Below are 19052 nucleotides of genomic sequence, written 5' to 3' on the forward strand. Positions count from 1 at the left end.
ATTAGAAGTTATTAAAACCACTCTTTACAAAACCTAGTTCACAATCACACATCTAACAGATAAAAAGCCATAAAACAAAAATAAATGTTTACAAAATCTATGTCACAACCACACATTTAACATATTAAAAGCCATAAAACAAACTAAAAACAAAATCACTCTTACAAAACCTATGTCACAACCACACATTTACCAGATTAAAAGCCATAAAACAAACTAAAAACAAAATCACTCTTACAAAACCTATGTCACAATCACACATTTAACAGATTAAAAGCCATAAAACAAAATAAAAACAAAATAAAATGTTTACAAAAACTATGTCACAATCACACATCTAACAGATTAAAAAGCCATAAAACAAAATAAAAACAAAATAGATGTTTACAAACCCATGTCGCAACCAAACATTTAACAGATTAAAACAAACTAAAAACAAAATCACTCTTACAAAAACTATGTCACAATCACACATCTAACAGATAAAAAGCCATAAAACAAAATAAAAACAAAATAAATGTTTACAAACCCCATGTCACAACCAAACATTTAACAGATTAAACAAGCTAAAAACAAAATCACTCTTACCAAAACTATGTCACAATCACACATTTAACAGATTAAAAGCCATAAAACAAACTAAAACAAAATCACTCTTACAAAACTATGTCACAATCACACATCTAACAGATTAAAAGCCATAAAACAAAATAAAAACAAAATAAATGTTTACAAACTATGTCACAATCACACATCTAACAGATTAAAAGCCATAAAACAAATAAAAACAAAATAAATGTTTACAAAACTATGTCACAATCACACATCTAACAGATTAAAAACCGTAAAACAAAATAAAAACAAAATAAATGTTTACAAAATCTATGTCACAACCACACATTTAACAGATTAAAAGCCATAAACAAAATAAAAACAAAATAAATGTTTACAAACCCATGTCGCAACCAAACATTTAACAGATTAAAACAAACTAAAAACAAAATCACTCTTACAAAAACTATGTCACAATCACACATCTAACATATTAAAAGCCATAAAACAAAATAAAAACAAAATAAATGTTTACAAACCCATGTCACAATCACACATCTAACAGATTAAAAACAGTAAAACAAAATAAATGTTTACAAAATCTATGTCACAACCACACATTTAACAGATTAAAAGCCATAAAACAAAATAAAAACAAAATAAATGTTTACAAACCCATGTCGCAACCAAACATTTAACAGATTAAAACAAACTAAAAACAAAATCACTCTTACAAAAACTATGTCACAATCACACATCTAACATATTAAAAGCCATAAAACAAAATAAAAACAAAATAAATGTTTACAAAATCTATGTCACAATCACACATCTAACAGATTAAACAAACTAAAAACAAAATCACTCTTACAAAATCTATGTCACAATCACACATCTAACAGATTAAAAGCCATAAAACAAAATAAAAACAAAATAAATGTTTACAAAATCTATGTCACAATCACACATCTAACAGATTAAAAGCCATAAAACAAAATAAAAACAAAATAAATGTTTACAAAATCTATGTCACAATCACACATCTAACAGATTAAAAGCCATAAAACAAAATAAAACAAAATAAATGTTTACAAAAACTATGTCACAATCACACATCTAACAGATAAAAAGCCATAAAACAAAATAAAAACAAAATAAATGTTTACAAAACCTATGTCACAATCACACATTTTACATGATCTCTAACTCTCTCTAAATTTACTCAAAAACACATTTCACAGCAGGTGTCCTGATAGAAAAAGCAGGTTTTGAAAAGGTGTTGGGGGCTACCACTGTAGGAAGGGGGGAGGGCCATAGGAGCCCTACAACAGTCATAAAACATAAAATGTCAGTAAGATTGACAGCCCGTAAAAGAACCATTTGAGTGACAGCCTGTCAGGATGACAGGCCTTTGCCAGGAGGGTCATAAATCAATCAAAACATTTTTGACACATAGTATATGATTATACTACTCACTTTTTGCACTTTCACTGCTGCCTGCGTCTCTCCTCAGGGTTGCCATAGTGTAGGTTGGAGGCACAGAGAATTTCTGGCTCGAATTAGTCATTGCCTGCTCACTCACTAGGGGACTTTAACTACATACCCAGCCATCAGAGCTCCTGTTTGAAATCTCATTATTTAAGACATATAATCAAATGCTCTTGATATGGTTAGAACTCAACGAAACAAAAAGTTGAGTGGTTTGCCTGTTGAAATTGTTGTTTTTTCTCTGAGGGGGTCAGGCATACATTTATTCACGGTCATTGCCACCTACACAGTTTTGCTGGGATTATGCATCTGTTGGAGGATTAGATTATGGAAACACAGGAACATAATTTGCCCGCACAAGATTAAGCTTCAGATAGACCAGTAATCTCCTCCCCATTATGAGTTTATGAGACATTGATATAGTTTGCAGTGAAATTCATTTATAACTGTTGCTTTTATACAGAAAGGTCCAACCAAAATTGCTTAATTTTATTATTAACCAATATTAAACATTTAAGGGGCAAATGCTTCACATTTAGTAGCTGAAATAGTTAGAATCCATAATTAATTTACTGTCAAAGTTGCCAATGTGTGCCAACCTACATTCAGACAATGTTTATTTATTTTGATGCCCTTGGTAAATAATGATAATGTAACCCGAGATTGCAAAATGTAAACCAACACACTGCCTCCAGGTACTGATGTTCTTTAAAGTCACTTTAAATTGCTCTTGGAACACGGATTGTGTCCTTACCGCATCCTCACAAAGTCATCTCTTAAAATAACATCTGTTTAACGCACAGAGAGGAAATGTGTTCGAGAGAATGCATATGAGTGATTGTATGAGTGAATGATAGCCTCTTCAAAACCATTGACAATAAAGGCATTCTCAAGGATTTAGATACAGTGTACAACGTACAGGCACCATTGTGTTTCCTTAATAGTGCTGGGTGTAGCTGATGGGAGGTCAGTATCTTCCATTGATGTTCAGGAATCTACATTGCATTTGAGTCAAATTTTTACTTGATAAATACATTTCGTTGGACATTTATTGAGTGAAATACTGCCTGTCTCCTTGAAAGGATGTGTTCTTACAGGTTTCTAGAGTAGAAATGGTGTGGCTTGATTTGTTGAAGGAGTAGCCAAAGGGTTGTGTCCTAGAGAGTGTTTTTGGTTCATGCTGAGTCTAAATCCTCCCCTTTTGACTTTACACGGGCATAACGCCATTGGGATTATCTGGCCATTGATTTAACATCATTTGTCTTGTGGTATGTGGTATTCATTTTTTCTGTCGGTCTCTTTTTTGTCCTGAGAGAGTTTAAACCCTAGACATATTAGAGCTTTGTCATTTTATTAAATCCAAATTATTTCCTGATTTCTCCCCACAGGGCTTTTCTAGTTAAAATGATTGACCCTAGGGGATAATAACGTACCATGTGTCACGATTCAGTCTGTTCCCCTGTCTTCTGGACTTTTAGTTTGTAGTTTTGATTGTTTGCTTTCCTGTTTCCTGTGTAGTCCTTTGTAGTTCTTTTACTCATTGGTTCTTGTTAAATGTTTTCTCCAGGTGTGTCTAGTTATCTTGTTTCACCCTTATTAGGGTTTCCTTTGACGGTTGTCAGTCATTGAATGTTTGATCTTGTTCCCAGTGCACATAGAATAATTTTTAATCCTTTGTTATTGTTTTATTGTGTACATAAAAATAAAATATGCTGACCGTGGATCTGCTTCCTTCCGGGATAACTCTCATGTTACAGAATGACTGACCTCTTATGGATCCAGTAGTCTGTTTGGCCCATCTGTTTTCTGGTAGTCTCAACGATCAATACGAAAACACAAAATAAACCGTAAGGGTCATCTTCCTGCTCGCGGGATATCCTCTGGTCCAGACCCCTCTCGCGAGATGGCCGCCAGTCTAGAGCCCGCTCACGAGATGGCGGGTTCCAATGTGTGATCTCAAGTTTGGCAGACAGTCTACTTGCATCTGTGCAGTTGCTGGTCTTCCCGAGGTCCAAAGTCCGGTAGTCCCTGTCCGTTTCTGAGGTTCTACCTTTGGAGTCTGCTCTGCTGGTGGTGGCTGCTGCATTGCTGCGTGTCTGGCTGTGCTCCAAAGGTCATTTCTTAACCTGCTGAGCTCCCTACCCCTATCCAAGATGGGCGCCTCTGAGCCCCCTGCCTCTTCCAAGATGGCCACTTCCCAGGTCCACCTCTGGTCCACCACCGTCCTGGACCTATGTCAGCATCTGGAAGTCGCTCTTTGGGGGGGTTCTCCTGTCTTTTGAACTTTTAGTTTGTAGTTTTCGTGGTGTGCTTTCCTGTTTCTTGTGTCATTTGTTCTTAATTCTCGTTATCTTCTTTCACCCTTATAAGTTCCCAGTGTAATTTAACCCCAGTGTTTCCTTTGTCTGTTGTCAGTCGTTAAATGTTTGATCTTGTTTCCAGTGGTTATGCTCAACGTACTTTTTATTATTTTTGTTCATCTGCCCGGCATGGGGATCCGCTTCCTGCCTGGATTCCCCGTTGTTACACCATGTTTCCCACTGTTTATTATTAATAGTGGGTTACAAATACATTTTCTTGGTTTGGACATTTCATACTATGTATTTTACATCTCGTCTCTGTTCTTTCAAAACCTTGGATTTCCAAATTCTGTGTTTTTCAGTAAATGAAAAAAAACCAAAGAGATGACAAAGAGATACTGAGCACAACATATACATTAAAAGTCCATGATCCGTAAAATCCTTGGGGCAGCAATTCTTTTCAGAATATAATTTTTTTGGTGGAGTATCCCTTTAAGACACATTGTGGTGCTGAACTAAGTTCTAGTTAACAAATGTTGACCAAGAGTTAGTTGTACTGCTGAAATCTTTGTCTTAAACATGATTCAGAGAATTCTTTAGCCCACACTTTACTTTGCAGCTTTTGTGAAGTCATGGAATTCAGGAGTGGTCACTTGTGAGGCCTTTTTGATTCGAAGCCCAATGCAGAAACAAGATTGTTGCTGTTTAGATGACACCGCCTGCAATGTCTTAAGGGGCAGCCAAATGCACTCAGGAAAGAGAGTCTGTGATTCAATGAAACTTTTCCTCTTCTTGTAGTCTCTCTTAGGGAATGATTGGCTGTTGAATAGTCTTTATTGATTAAAACTCGGTTACTTTCATTGTTTGTCAGTTTCCAGAATCGATTCCATGATTAGCGCTTGCATACTCTGGATAAAGAATTGGAATGTCAAATCACGTGGCTTGTTGAAGAGGCCTATGCTAACGCTTTTCAGAGTGACTTGCGGCGAGTCAAAGATCCCCGCATAGCATGCACATAGAATGCTATGTCATTTGGAACGCAATATGGAGACAGTGCTGTTTGCGGCTATTAGTTAAACAATGAAAGTGGACACAAACACATTATTTCTCTCCATATTGCAGTTTCTATAGGGACTCATCAGGCAGTGCAGGCATTCTCAGGAGAACGTCAATAATTTACAAACATCCTCTCCTCAACCCCCACACGCATGCGGCACTCAATTGTTGTTCTTGCTTCATCGAGATGACATACAGCCTTGGACTAGGGCGTGGGTGCGGGATGGGAATTGTACCGCCACCTATGTGCCTTAAGCTGTGATGTCACAATTTCAGAAAGAGAAGCAGTTTTTCAGTGTTTTCCGATGTTTTAATTTTTTTTACCGTTTATTAAAAATGCTTCTGGCAGTCAGCTCCAAGCACAGAAATAATATCAGGAAGATCCTGAACGGTGACCAAAATTAGACTTTCTTTTCCTGCAGCCTTTCTTCTGTCCGTGCTTTCTTTTCAGCCAGTTGACAGCACAGCGAGCCAGCCAAAAACACAAAAAATGTCTTGGCAACAACCTATGCTTATTATGGCCTGTAAGGAGGGGAGGCGTGAGGGGTGACTGTAGAAAAATAGATGAGTTCTATCTGGGCGTGATAAATGATCGCCGGGGATGACAGAAGACACAAACCCTCACGTAGACACTTAAACACATAAAATTCTGAGGTGATGTACTGTATAAACAAGAGATGATGTGAAATTGTAAAGACCGTCCAGGGTCTTGTTTTGGACTCCATCATAAGGTGTTAAAACCTTTTTTGTGATTTGTGATTTCGCCAAGTAATACAGTTTGTTAACCTGTTGGCCGTGAAAACTAGCGTTTTTTTTCAGCTGTCATGTCACATTAATATTACATTAACAAATTTGTATTATTTTTATTGTTATAGCATGAAACCTGTTCAAATCTCTCTCTGCCTCTCTCTCTCTTCTCTCTGGCTGTGTATCAGTAAGATTCAAAGGCAATTCTGCACCTGTGCCTGCCAATCTCGTGTCACTGACCCAGTTTTGGGGATGTCTAACGCACACACAGGTTTACAGATAGTGTGCTTTCTCTCCAAATGCCCCCTCGGGCCTCCCGCATTGTGAGACAGATGCATCGTTGTAAATGATTCTCCTAAGATAGAGATTAATCCATGCAAATATAATTCAGCACACACAGGGCAGTGCATAAACACGAGATGTGACGGAATGACTCCAAAGTGATTGACATTTAAGCAAATGTTGAGAAAAGCCAATGTCTTGTATTTCAACTGACCTTTCTTTTGGTAAGATATAGCCATTTTAAATTATAAATAAGTCAAACATACAGTTTATAAACCCTTTCAGTGTATCTTGGGGATTGGTAAGCCATTCCACTAACAACATAAAGGTTTCATTTCTAGAGAACACAAGAACTAATAAAATATGTCTTGAATGTGTAAATCAGTTTGGATTAAAGCATCTGCTAAATGCATAATGTATCATGTGCCAAATAATGCTTAATGCTTGTGTCGATGTCTTTTACAAAAGCGTGGATCAACGTTATCCTTTTTGGTCATATCAATTTTGAACCACAGGTCAAGAAATCTAATACCATTTGTGAAAATGCATTTACATTATTGTAACGTAGATTCTAAGCATACATTTAGGAATGTTGTAGTAGTAGGGGTGTCCCCCATTTTCTCTTTTAACAGCATGGAATCAAGCTGGCATAATATTGTAGGACACAATAAGATATTAATAAAATAATTATACAAAATAAAGTACCTTGTATACATTTAATTTCACTTCCTGTCTTTGTTGTATTTATATTCTCTTTTAGCTGAGAGCATTGTTCATTCATCCACTGCACTTCCTCATTATTTCTAAATTTCTATTTCATTATTTCCTCATTATATATAATATATTTGTATTCATTATACTGTCACGTCATGGTAACCACCCACGTGTTGATGTGAGTATTTTATTTACAAGTGTGAGACAGACAGAAAGGGTGAGATAGGAACACTAATGGATATGAAGGGTAGTGCAGTCCTTTTTTAATAACACAGAGCTGCTTTTGACCTCATTTTTGGCTGAATGACACATGGCCAGATGAAGCCTTCATCTGCTGTCTGTAATGAGCAGATCTAAGTCCAGTGACCTCATCTCAGGGTGTATATGCCTCACAGACTCCATACGTGTGTGTTTGCTTGTGTGTCTGTGTGAGGACTAAAATTACCAGCCAACATGCCCCAAATGAATTGTGCATTCTATAATATATTGTATCTTATAATTTCTGTGTTTCTTGACTGCATATTACTACATATGTATTATGTATGTATTGTGTGTATATAAACATATTTGTGTGCATGGGTGCGTAAAAACTAGGGCTGTAAAATGATGAATTGGGATGAATTGTATCCAGAATAAAAGTTTGTGTTTACATAATATACCTCTATTAATACACAACATATGTGCGTCTTAATTTTGTATTTGTAAACATAAAAACATACACATACATGCATGTATATTTAAAAAATGTATTTATTTATATTTGGCAAAAATTGAAATATGTAAACGTTTATTCATGTTTATATTTCTCTAAAATATGAATATGTGTGTGTATATATACATACTGTATATACGTTTATAAATACATAAAATAAACTGTGCACGGTACACAGACACATATTATGTAAACAAACTTTTATTCTGGATGCGATTTTCCACGATTAATCTTTTGACAGCCCTTGTAAAAATACCAGGCCAATGCATAGGGCCCACCACAACAGAAAAACAGAGTTGTGCATGTGTGTGATGCGTGTGTGTGTGTTATGGTTGGTTGTTGGATCTGTGTTACCAGGTGGGAATTTGTGTATGGCAAAATGGGGTTAGTGTGCACTACCCTGAAGTCAGCATCTCATGAATATGCATGAGAAACGAGGGGAGCTCATATTATATGTTAATTACATATTAATCCAGTTACAAATTAATCCAGTATTTAATCAAAAGGCAACACATACACGCAAGACATCATCATATTCTATTTGAATGTTACTGGTATTGTCTATAGAGTTTATGCAGTTTTCATTACGCTACTGATGTTTCTTCCTTCCTCTGTACAGAAAACATCTGGAATGATCAGACTCTGGAGCAAGACTCAGATCTGCCTCCGGGATGGCGGACTATACGGGACAGCACCGGCACCTATTATTGGCACGTGCCCACGGGCACCACGCAGTGGCAACATCCCTCCTACAGCGCAGAGGAGGAACAAAACACCATTAACAGCCTCACAGCTAGCCAGTTCAAGGTGAGATGTTTTGATCGATGTCTTTAATCAATGTGGTCTTCTTGTGTTTGTGACATACGTAACATCTCCACTCTTGATTTCATCAGAGCGTTGCAGATGGCAGACTGGAATCGAGAGGCAGGCTGACTGAAAACCCGCTGGCGTCTCTAAGTGAAAGGTGAGGAAATCATATCTGTGCGTCTAATGTACAGTTGAGGACAGGCCGAAGATGTAGATTCAGCAACCAATTTTGTAGTATGCAAACAACTTTTATTCAAGTTTTGGCTAAAGTTCATTGTTCCTTCTTCCACCACCGATGGGGGTGAAGATGGTCTCCGAAGAGAAGCCAAAAACTGGTTTCTGGTCGAGAAAGGGTCCAAAGTAAAAGAAGCGAAACAAGGAAGAGAAGGAAGAAAACAGTAATCTCTTATTTAAGTTGTGAGGATGTCACGCCCTATAGCTGTGACTCACCCAATCAGATGATGGCACCTTTGGAGGGAAAGTAAATTGTCTTTGTCTTCCAGCTCTTGCTTTGCAGCTGGGAGCTGATTGGTGTCCTCTCATAAAACGTATTAAGATCAAAGAACAGTCATGTCAGATGAGTTCCTCTGGACAAACTACAGATGCAAACAAAGTTTTCTCATGTGTCCTTTTGCTTGCTTTGAAGCTTAGGAGTCGTAAATGCCCCACGGAGAAGCCAAAGGTTTTGCACTTTGATGGTGGCAGCTAGAAACCAGACCAAAAGGGAGTGGGGGGGGGGGGGGGGGGGTTATGGCTTTTCTTTCAATGATCCAATACTCTACAGTTACATTCAAAATAAATCCTATGGACAAAAAATATTGATTTGAGTTCAAATTATTTTATTATGTGAGAGTGATACAAGAGAGGATACTAGCACAGCTGTAAAGAAATCGATTGCCGGGACAAAAGTTATGATACTACAAAATCTGACCACAGAATGATGTCATTGGTCAAAATTCCAGAATGATATCATATATTTAACAGCAACTTTAACTCATATATATTTAATGAGCCCCAATAATATTGAATAATGTGTATAAAAATATCCTATATTTTTGTGTAATTTAACTGTTTAATAAATTGTGTCTCCATCCATACACACACCAATTCATGAATGTATGTAAGGCATCACACCTCACACATTTTATCACAAGCCAAATTCTTCCAAATGCAGATAGCTGCAGGCCATTTTGTCTTTGGCTAGACTCCAAACACTATGATATCTGGTCATGAGGTCATACTGCCGCTTGAACAGAAGCAAAAAATCCCATAGGGATTTACGCAGTAACTCACTATGAGTTACGCAGATTATGTAGTGGTATACATGGCATATGAAAAACACGCCACAAACATAGACTTTATATAAACACATTTTGGAATCCATTCATCACGATTAATCCATTTGACAGTACTAATGATAAATGAAAAGTAACATCAAAGGAGGTCACAGAGTTGCCATAGGGGGTCGTTTTCAAAATAAAAGTATTTGTGTTCTAAAGCCGCACTTCTTGCGTGTCACAATTTTAAAGAGTTTTATGATAATAGGGTCAATTATGCGGTAACAAAGGTGCATTCAAAATGTAAGACACAGCTATTCTAAATATAATATAGTAATAAATAAAAAATATGTTGGAAACAGATACACTTATAATTTACCATATAAATGCCAAAAGGCCTAATAATAGTTTTTGACTGACCTTTTCCTGACCTTTACTTGTTAAGTGGAGAATTGACAGCTATACAGAAATTCAATTACTTACACTTGTTTTATCAGCACCTTGAGGCAGAAGGTGAAAGAGTGTAACATGGCTAACGGGTTCTGTCACATTACATTTATCTCTTTAGTAAACCTTTAATAGAAATGGACTAAAAGATTTAGCAAAAAGTCACATACAGTAGAACGCTGTGCACAGAACTTAGAGTAATAATTGGCAAAACTATATGCAATATGATTAATAAGCTTTTCTAGAACATAACAGACAATGATCATAATGTTTAGTGTATCAAGTGTTTTCTTATATATCTTTATTGTGTTCTTTATAAAGATTCTTTAGTATTTGCTGAATTTCATTGATGATTCATTGAGTTTTCTTTCGTTGCTTTTCCACAGGCTATCCTGGCAGGAAGAGTCTTTCTGTGCTAACATGGATCCTGACTCCAAGGTAGGGTACCAACCTGCAGTTTACTAACCCAATGCTGTTCATAATGTTTTACTATTAATCACTACAATCTGTGCTATTAGTCACAGTGTCCCACAAATATCATGCACAGAACACATTCCGGAGAAACAAATGCATGTCTTGTGTACTGTTAGCAGTAATAGGTTGCAGTTGGACAGGCACATCGATCAGGGAATGTATACCTACAGTATGCAGTGTGTGTGTGTGTGTGTGTGTGTGTGTGTTTTAGTGAATATATAGAAGATGTGGCTCGTTGGCTATGACCTCTAAAAGCAAAAGAGAGACACAGCTTTATTGAGTCTGTGTAAAATGATCTAAAGCTGAAGGCTAAACGCTCTGTAGAAAACATTAGGATTCATCAGCGGTCAGGCACAGCACACCTCAGGCTTGTAATGGGAAGGTGACTGTGTAGAGTCACAAGCTATCCCCTATTGTGACCTTACAGGGATTGTACAAAGGGTTTGTTTTGTGTAGTGAGTGAGTGTGTGTAGTGAGTGTAAAATAATATGGTTTTAATAATGTTTAAGTAAATACTTCAAACACAATTAAACCAAATGTTCAAAACAATCACTTAAGCAAGGTTTGTATTTTTCTTTGTTTATTTGGATAAATAAAATAATTCATTTTGTTCTGTCATTCAAACATGTTAAAATCACAATATATAAAAACAGAAAACAAAATTATTTAGAAAAAGTAAAGATTTTGAAAGTATTGGAGATCTCATAATGATTGAATATAGATTTACAGTAGTAACAATAAATTATATTTCATTATATTAAATGATTCATATCATTATTTCATGCAGATGGAAACGTGCATGTATTGAAAGTCCTACAGCATTGTTTTTATGCTTGTGGTGGTTTACAAGAAAATAAATCAAAGGACCCTATGTATTATGCAGATTTTAATGTAAATAGGTGTCTCAATCTCTTTCAGTGTTTTGCTGTGCGTTCTCTGGGCTGGGTGGAGATCCCCGAGGAGGAACTAACCCCTGGCAAGAGCAGTTTAGCTGTGAACAATTGCATCCAGCAGCTCTCTCACAGTAAAGCAGAGGGCCGGGACGCAGTTGGCGCCTGGGGAGAGGTGAGAACAGTGCGGGCTTTACTGGTGCCCGTCTTTCAATGTCCTTAGACGTCCATTAAATTAATTCAGATAATAGTGGCGCTAGCCTGCCCCTTAATAGCACAGATATGATGAGATTGACCAGGGTGTGTTGGTATAATATGGGCTCCAACGTATAATAAGGTTTACGAGATATTTTTTGACACATGATGATATTAAATCACCATGATGATGGGTAAGCGGTGAAAGACAGAGTTACGACACTCGATTTCAACTCTGTGTGGTCAATAGTTCCTAACAAATCCGTGCTGTCAACCTACTTGAATGAATTTTAGTGGGACAGACAACATCAACCATATTCGCATACATTTTGCTAAATAAATTAGCACATTGTGTACCCTGATTAAGACGTTTACTACATTTATAGCCGGACAATTCTGTGAAAATGTCAACCTTACCATGAAAAAATTTACAGATATTAACATTTGGTGGTTCAAATACCCATGTGAGATCTCGCTTCAAATTTGTAAAGCATTTGTTTTATTTTAAGTGCATGATTTTTCATAGTCAAGTGCCATTTCCAGGACTGTCACATCCATAACGCTGTATATTCCTCATAAATGGACACATGAAAAAGTTTATAAAGTAACTATTTTATGTTCTATTAAGAGCTGTCCCTTCTCCATAATTGGGTATTATTGCTTTAGGATTGTGCATTTTATTTTACAGAAATCCTGCAAAGTTTCTTCCGCATTCCATTCTTAATATGCAGGTCTATGTGAGTGTCGTAACTCTGTATTTCAACGGCTCTGAGCAACTACGTGAATCATGTGTGTGTGCAGGGGCAAGATATGATGATGGTGCTCAAGAAGGACACACTCAGTCTAATGGACCCTGTGGACCGCAGTCTCATCCATTGCCAGCCCATAATAAACATCCGTGTTTGGGGGGTCGGCTGCAACAACGGAAGGTACCATAGGCTGAGCGTTCCTCTCACTGTTATTACGTTTCTTAAAGGGATAGTTCACACAAAACTTTTATTTACCCTCATGTCAGTCCAAACCTGTATGATTTTATTTTCTGCAGCAAACAAAAGAAGATATCTTCCAAACAACTTTAACATGCATTATATGCATGTGATAAAAATATGTTGTGTTGCTTTTGTTTGAAATTCTGTGCTGTTGACCGTAGGGTAGAGTAGTTCCTTAGTCCATTCTTTTTAAATCAATTATTAACCTTTCTTTCTTTTTTCTTTTTAACACCACCACTCGTGAAAACAGAGACAGGTAATAACTGCACTTTTTTCTTTCTTTTTTTCAATTAGACCTAACAAACATTTCATGTCATTCATAAATAGACCCTTAAAGGGATAGTGTCAAAAATGTAAATAATTCTCACATTATCCACTCATCCTCATGCCGTCTCAGAGGTATATCATTTTCCTTTTTCTGTCCTTTTGTTTTTTATCTTTTGTCATATACCGATAGCCTATTATTAGGCCCAATCTCGTTTCTACCCCTTACCCCTACACTTTTTTTGTCTCGATTCTCTTTTGTTTGGTGGGGTGGTATAAGGTAAAGGGCCATATAGCCCTTCAAACTAAGATTCTTCGGGACCTCGCTTCAAACGAAGGGGTATGACATTTTCCAACATGGCGGCTCATGGGAGTATAATGAAAGTCTTTGTTTTGACATTAATACGGATTTAAACAACAATTTTTTTTTTATTTATGTTAAATTAAATGTTGTGCTCAGTTTCTTGTGTTGTATATTTATTTGAAGTACTGCTGCTCTTTATTTCTCAGATGTAATATTCATAAATTAAATCTTTCTTTGTTGAAGACATCACGAGCTGGTAAAGCACCAGGTTGTCCCACTTCTGCGTCGTGTAAAGCAAGGAAACAGCTGCAACAGCATATTGTCTAGACTTGTGTCTGTGCTAAGAAATGCTGACCGTTTTCTTAGAATAAGAGCATGTTGTGTATTTATAGAACGCAGACACTGAATACTTTGACATATATATAGTCAGCTGAGAGACACAGATTGTGTTTAATTGACACAGATTGTAGTGTCCATGTAAAGATTTTGGAAGTGGATTAACAACAGTCTGTAAATGCACAGCTGGCCAATGTCATTCAGTGCTGTCAGTGGTTCCCGTCCTATTTTATTAGCCTTTTACAGTCCTATTCTTAGATGGGCTGCTCACTGCTGTGGCCTTTCAGAATGCTGATGGCAAAGTCAAATGCAATCGAATCATTGAGGCGTCATGAATGCACTACAAATAATGAAATTGTTCTTCTTTTATCAGCATGAATATAAGGGTATATGCCACATAAAAATAATGTCTTTAGAGGAAACATCTTTGTGCATGTATATTTTTGTTCCTTTGCCCTTTTCAAGCATCATTTTCATTTATCTGTAAGCATAGTTTTATACAAATAAACGTATCTGTGCTTCTGCACACTTCTACACATACAAATCCCTTTGCAGTAGTGTGTTGTCTATCAACTCCAGTCTCCTTGTATTCTGTAGGGACTTTGCCTTTGTGGCCACTGATAAAGACACCTGCATGCTTAAGTGTCATGTGTTTCGCTGCAATGCTCCAGCCAAGACCATCGCATCCGCCCTGCACGAGATGTGCTCCAAGGTGAGTCTGCATCCCTGCAGCATAAGTCCAGTCTGAATGTTATCACCAAATATTCGATTTTATAAATTATACTGTCACAAAGAACCTGTTGACACCTGGTACTGAGGTCCGATCACCTGAGATCTTAATACCAGATTTGACAAAGATCCTGTCAAGTTGACCTTGCGGCAAGGTTATACTGTATACTGACCCTGTACTATATAGTGATCCATATGTCCCGACAGATTATGGCAGAGAAATCGGCGCTGCAGCCGACTATGGCCCGTTCTCTCACCATGGAGAGCATCTCCCCGGAGGACTTTCCCCACCAGGGTATGACATCTGTGAAAGTACCTTCTTGCACGGTAAATGTCTGAACGTTTGTAAACTTTGATAAGGTTTTTATATGTGTTGTACAGTGGACTTTCTGGAAGCAGTGAGAGAGAAGGTACAGAAGTTTGAAGTGGAGTATATTGGAAATCTGCCTGTCTCCAGAGCAATGGGTAAGAGAGATTAAGATCATTCAAGATCATCAAATAATAACCTGTTTACACTGCCTATATAATATATGCTGAATAATATCTCAAGACTCGTTGCATGGGACGGTTCACGCAATTCTTAGCATATCCATCTATTCCTGGGATCACATGTGAATTAAAATGATAAATGTATAAGATATCAGATAAGGTGTAAATATAAGATATCAGTGTCTATGTTCGAAGCCTCGTGAACAGTCTCATTGGCCTTTCCTAATGAGAACCAGATGATTGTATTGCCAAAAAGTATACATTTAAAATGATTTAAACTTTGATGGATGGCCATTGAAGTCTTCTTTTGTGTCGTGTCATTTCAGACAGTTAACATGTTTTTGTGTTCATGCCCACAGGAATGGAAGTGTTGAATAGAGCTATTGAGAGCATCATGCACTCCAGAGACAGAGATGAGTGGGAGCCGATCGTCATCCATGTGTCTGATACTATACTGTCTTTATGGAGGGGAGAGGTGAGAGTTACCTACCACAAATTTGACTTTTTAGTCTACTATTGAAGTTGAATACTATCCTACTGCATACTGACTAAAATAGTTTGATAAACATCAAATTGTCACATGATCTTATAATGTTACATTCACATCATTCACAAGAAATATTTGCTAATATATTTGTATTTTTAGTTTTTATAATTTTTGTGTACATGCAGTAATAGTACCGAAATGAAGTATGCTATGGAGAATGTAGGCATGGTTTCTGTTAGTTTCAGTCATTTATTTACCTGTATCTTTGCATCAGGAGGGGGATGACCCATTTTGGGAATGCCAGGTACGTTACTTGACTTTCCTGGGCGTGGGTCATGACACGCACACTTTTGCGGTCATAGTGGATGCTGGAACCCAGCGCTTTGAGTGCCATGTGTTCTGGTGCGAGCCTAACGCTGGGATCATCTCAGAAGCACTTCAGGCTGCATGTATGGTGAGGAAATAATAAACATTTGCTTAATCCCATGTTTTATGGGTTTTGCTAGCCATCCAAAATACAGTTCAGGCCCCATTTGGCATTCAGTGCACCTCTTTCCTTTCAGTTATCTTTTCCAGCCTTTGTAATGCGCTCTGTATTGGATAGAATACCACTCAGTATTGATATACGATGTATTGAATCTGTGGGCAGGTTTTTGGTTAAAACTAATTCTACTTTTGCTTCTGTGGCTCCCCCTTCAGGTCCAATACCAGAAGTGTTTGGTTGCACAGACTCCTCCGATGAGGTCTAAAATGTGGCGTGCAGGTTCCAAAGTCAAACGAGCCAACTCCATGGACGGCTTGAGCTTCACGCCCCGGCACCAAGGACACACATCTTCCAAAATGGCCTCTCCCAGTGTGAAGAAGGGCATGCTGGCATTTTTTGAGACATTCCGCAATAAACATTCTGCGGTACCTGCACCCTAGCGACAAACGGCGGAAGGCTTTGAAAAGAATAAAAATGGTAAAAACTAATCTCAAGCATTATTCTTAATTTCGAGTTTATGACGAAGATAGGTGACCTACAGTACCTTAATTGGCCTTAATAACAACGTATTTTTAGATTTGACATTTTCTGAATGTTGGTGTGCAGAACAGCGTTGAAATGAGAACATTGAGGTGCTGTGCTCTCACATTCCAAACAGTTACAGTGGAGCTTTGCGTTCTACACTTGACATGATCATTTTATCCGTTTTGAGAGGAACAATAGAGCATATCTCATAAGTATGGACGATAGACTCCTAGCCCTAGAAAATGAAAAATGACGTGTTGAATCCAAAAAACATATCCAAATCCAAAGCAGCATGTTGTGCAATAAAAAGTCTGTTGCAGTTCAATTACAATGTATAATTTATTTTAGAACTAGTATTTATGTACAAAACTATGAATTCTTTAAACCTAATATGTGAAGGGTAGGGATTTTTGGTTTACAATTCAGGTCACTATTATGTGCAAAAAGGTGAAATGCAAATACATTTAGCTAGAAATGTCAATAAAAGTGATCCATTTGTGATGATTGCTGTTCTAATCCAATGATGCACGTAAACTGTAGAAGGTTTATACTTTATACATTTATTTTGCAAGTCTGCTGACATTTCTTCTTCGATTTTAGAAAAGAGAGCAATGTTCATACACAACAAACTGACCTCAAATAACACCGTCCTATCCGTTGAAAGTCGTGCTTTCACATCTGTAATATTAACCTGCATGTGTCGCTCACATTGTGATCCTGTCGTATGATTAGAAATGCAGTTGAAAAATCTTCGAGTAGAGACAGACAGTTATACAGTAATCCTTCTGGTTTGTGGATTTCTCAATTTAGTGCCCCCATTGCATGGTTTTGCACAAGCTTTTTTGGGGTACTCGAGAATACAGCTAGAGGAATTTAGAGCTTTAAAACCTAGCCATGTATGTACTTTAATATTTCAAACAATAAGAGATCACAATGAGAAAATTAGCTTCTAAACATGTTACAGATCTGATGGTGATAAAGAATCCACAGAACCTAAACCTCTTTTTAACTTGCGTTCAGCTGAATGTACTGAGAGCACCTGATCTCATCGCATGTTGATCTGAGATGCCAGCGGGCACTTACCACCCACACGTATGCCACCGCAGGAAGTCATGTGATGCTATATCTAATATTTGCAACCGCTCCTTCACTTAATAAAAAAACATGCATCATATCACAAATGAACTCAGGTCTCCTTAATGCTAAAACAATAGGGGGAACGATTAGAGACGGACAGCTCTTCAGCATGTAAGATCATAGCAAAAAGCATCGTGAGGAAAGACCGAGATAGACGTGGTCATGTAGCACCTTGCGTTTTTTTGTGTTTTTCCTATTTATAATCTCTGTAAAGAAATGTCTTTCTCTATATTTGCAGTATTTCTGCACAAAACTAGGATGTCATGGTTTTGTATTATTCTTTGTGTCTGTTATTAATAATATCATTATGTTGTTAATATTCCGACTGACATGCCAACCTGAGTCAACCATTGAGTGGTGTGTGTTGGGACATTAAACTACTGCTTGAATCTCTCGCTCTGTTGTCATTCATTTGGGTGTTCTTCATTTAAAAGGTGTTTGGCACGGATAGTCTCTGTTATTCCTGTTCCCTTTTGTCCAGGGCCTGATTAACTTGGGAGCAAAGAGAGGTTGTAAATTACCAAGTCATAATTACAAAACAGCATCAATTCACAAATTATTAATATTTTTTTTGTTAATTTTAATGTTCACAAACCAGGAATCGACTAGTTCAACTAGATCTTATCATTGTGCATCCAGATGTACAAATGTGTTTAAACATCATGTCTTAATGATCTTATCAAAGATCATGTATGTACTAACCCTCATGTCTTGCATTTCTTGTAAGCGTTTCATAATGTTGGCCACGCTCTGGGGCAAATGAAAGAAAATCTTTCAAACATGTCACCAAATACAGCTAAAAAAAGATTTATATATATTTGTATAATAACTAATAATTATTAATAATAACAAAAATATATATTTTTTATCAAACATTTTAACTACGGGCACTGCATGAATGTGGTAGCCTATTGATTTTTCTTGGTTTCTTGCAATAAGATTTAATTAACTTATATTTTTCGTTATTTATGGAACATTGTTTTCTTGCCTTTTATGGCCGTATATTCAGAAGATGTTCCGGAATGTTCACTCGTATCCTGCATCTGTGGTTCATGCTGCTCCAAAACATGGTCACTGTCAAATCTGATATTCATAGAAACCAGGACCTGTATATATATTGATAAAAGTGATTTCCTGAAATAATGGAAAAAAACAAGTGAAGAAAATTAAACATACTTTGTTTTGAGATGTATGTATCTCAAGAGTAAGTAGAGCAAGAACACAGATAGTATGACACCAATCCACAGGGCTACGGCAATACTGATGAGAGGAGATTTTCATGAGCAAATGTTCTAAGTCGGGTTTTCATCCACGCCATCAAATTCACTGTTTGGGCAATTAAGTGTTTTCTAATAATCTTCAATATC

At 37.0% G+C, this 19052-nt stretch overlaps 1 protein-coding gene across 1 annotated transcript in view; it reads left to right on the forward strand.

Moving 5' to 3' along the window:
• apbb3 (amyloid beta (A4) precursor protein-binding, family B, member 3) overlaps positions 1-18080 on the forward strand; it is a 19453-nt gene extending 1373 nt beyond the window's left edge. The window contains exons 2-12 of the mRNA XM_079485878.1: positions 8471-8658; positions 8745-8815; positions 10769-10820; positions 11775-11921; positions 12743-12870; positions 14432-14546; positions 14771-14858; positions 14945-15028; positions 15412-15527; positions 15814-15993; positions 16239-18080. Of these exons, the coding sequence (XP_079342004.1) occupies positions 8471-8658; positions 8745-8815; positions 10769-10820; positions 11775-11921; positions 12743-12870; positions 14432-14546; positions 14771-14858; positions 14945-15028; positions 15412-15527; positions 15814-15993; positions 16239-16463 (1394 nt within the window). The 3' untranslated portion in view covers positions 16464-18080. The remainder of the gene's footprint in view (positions 1-8470; positions 8659-8744; positions 8816-10768; positions 10821-11774; positions 11922-12742; positions 12871-14431; positions 14547-14770; positions 14859-14944; positions 15029-15411; positions 15528-15813; positions 15994-16238) is intronic.
• Positions 18081-19052: the final 972 nt, after the last annotated feature.

The sequence above is a fragment of the Barbatula barbatula genome (assembly GCF_947034865.1).
Source record: "Barbatula barbatula genome assembly, chromosome: 22".
Taxonomy (NCBI): Eukaryota; Metazoa; Chordata; class Actinopteri; order Cypriniformes; family Nemacheilidae; genus Barbatula; species Barbatula barbatula.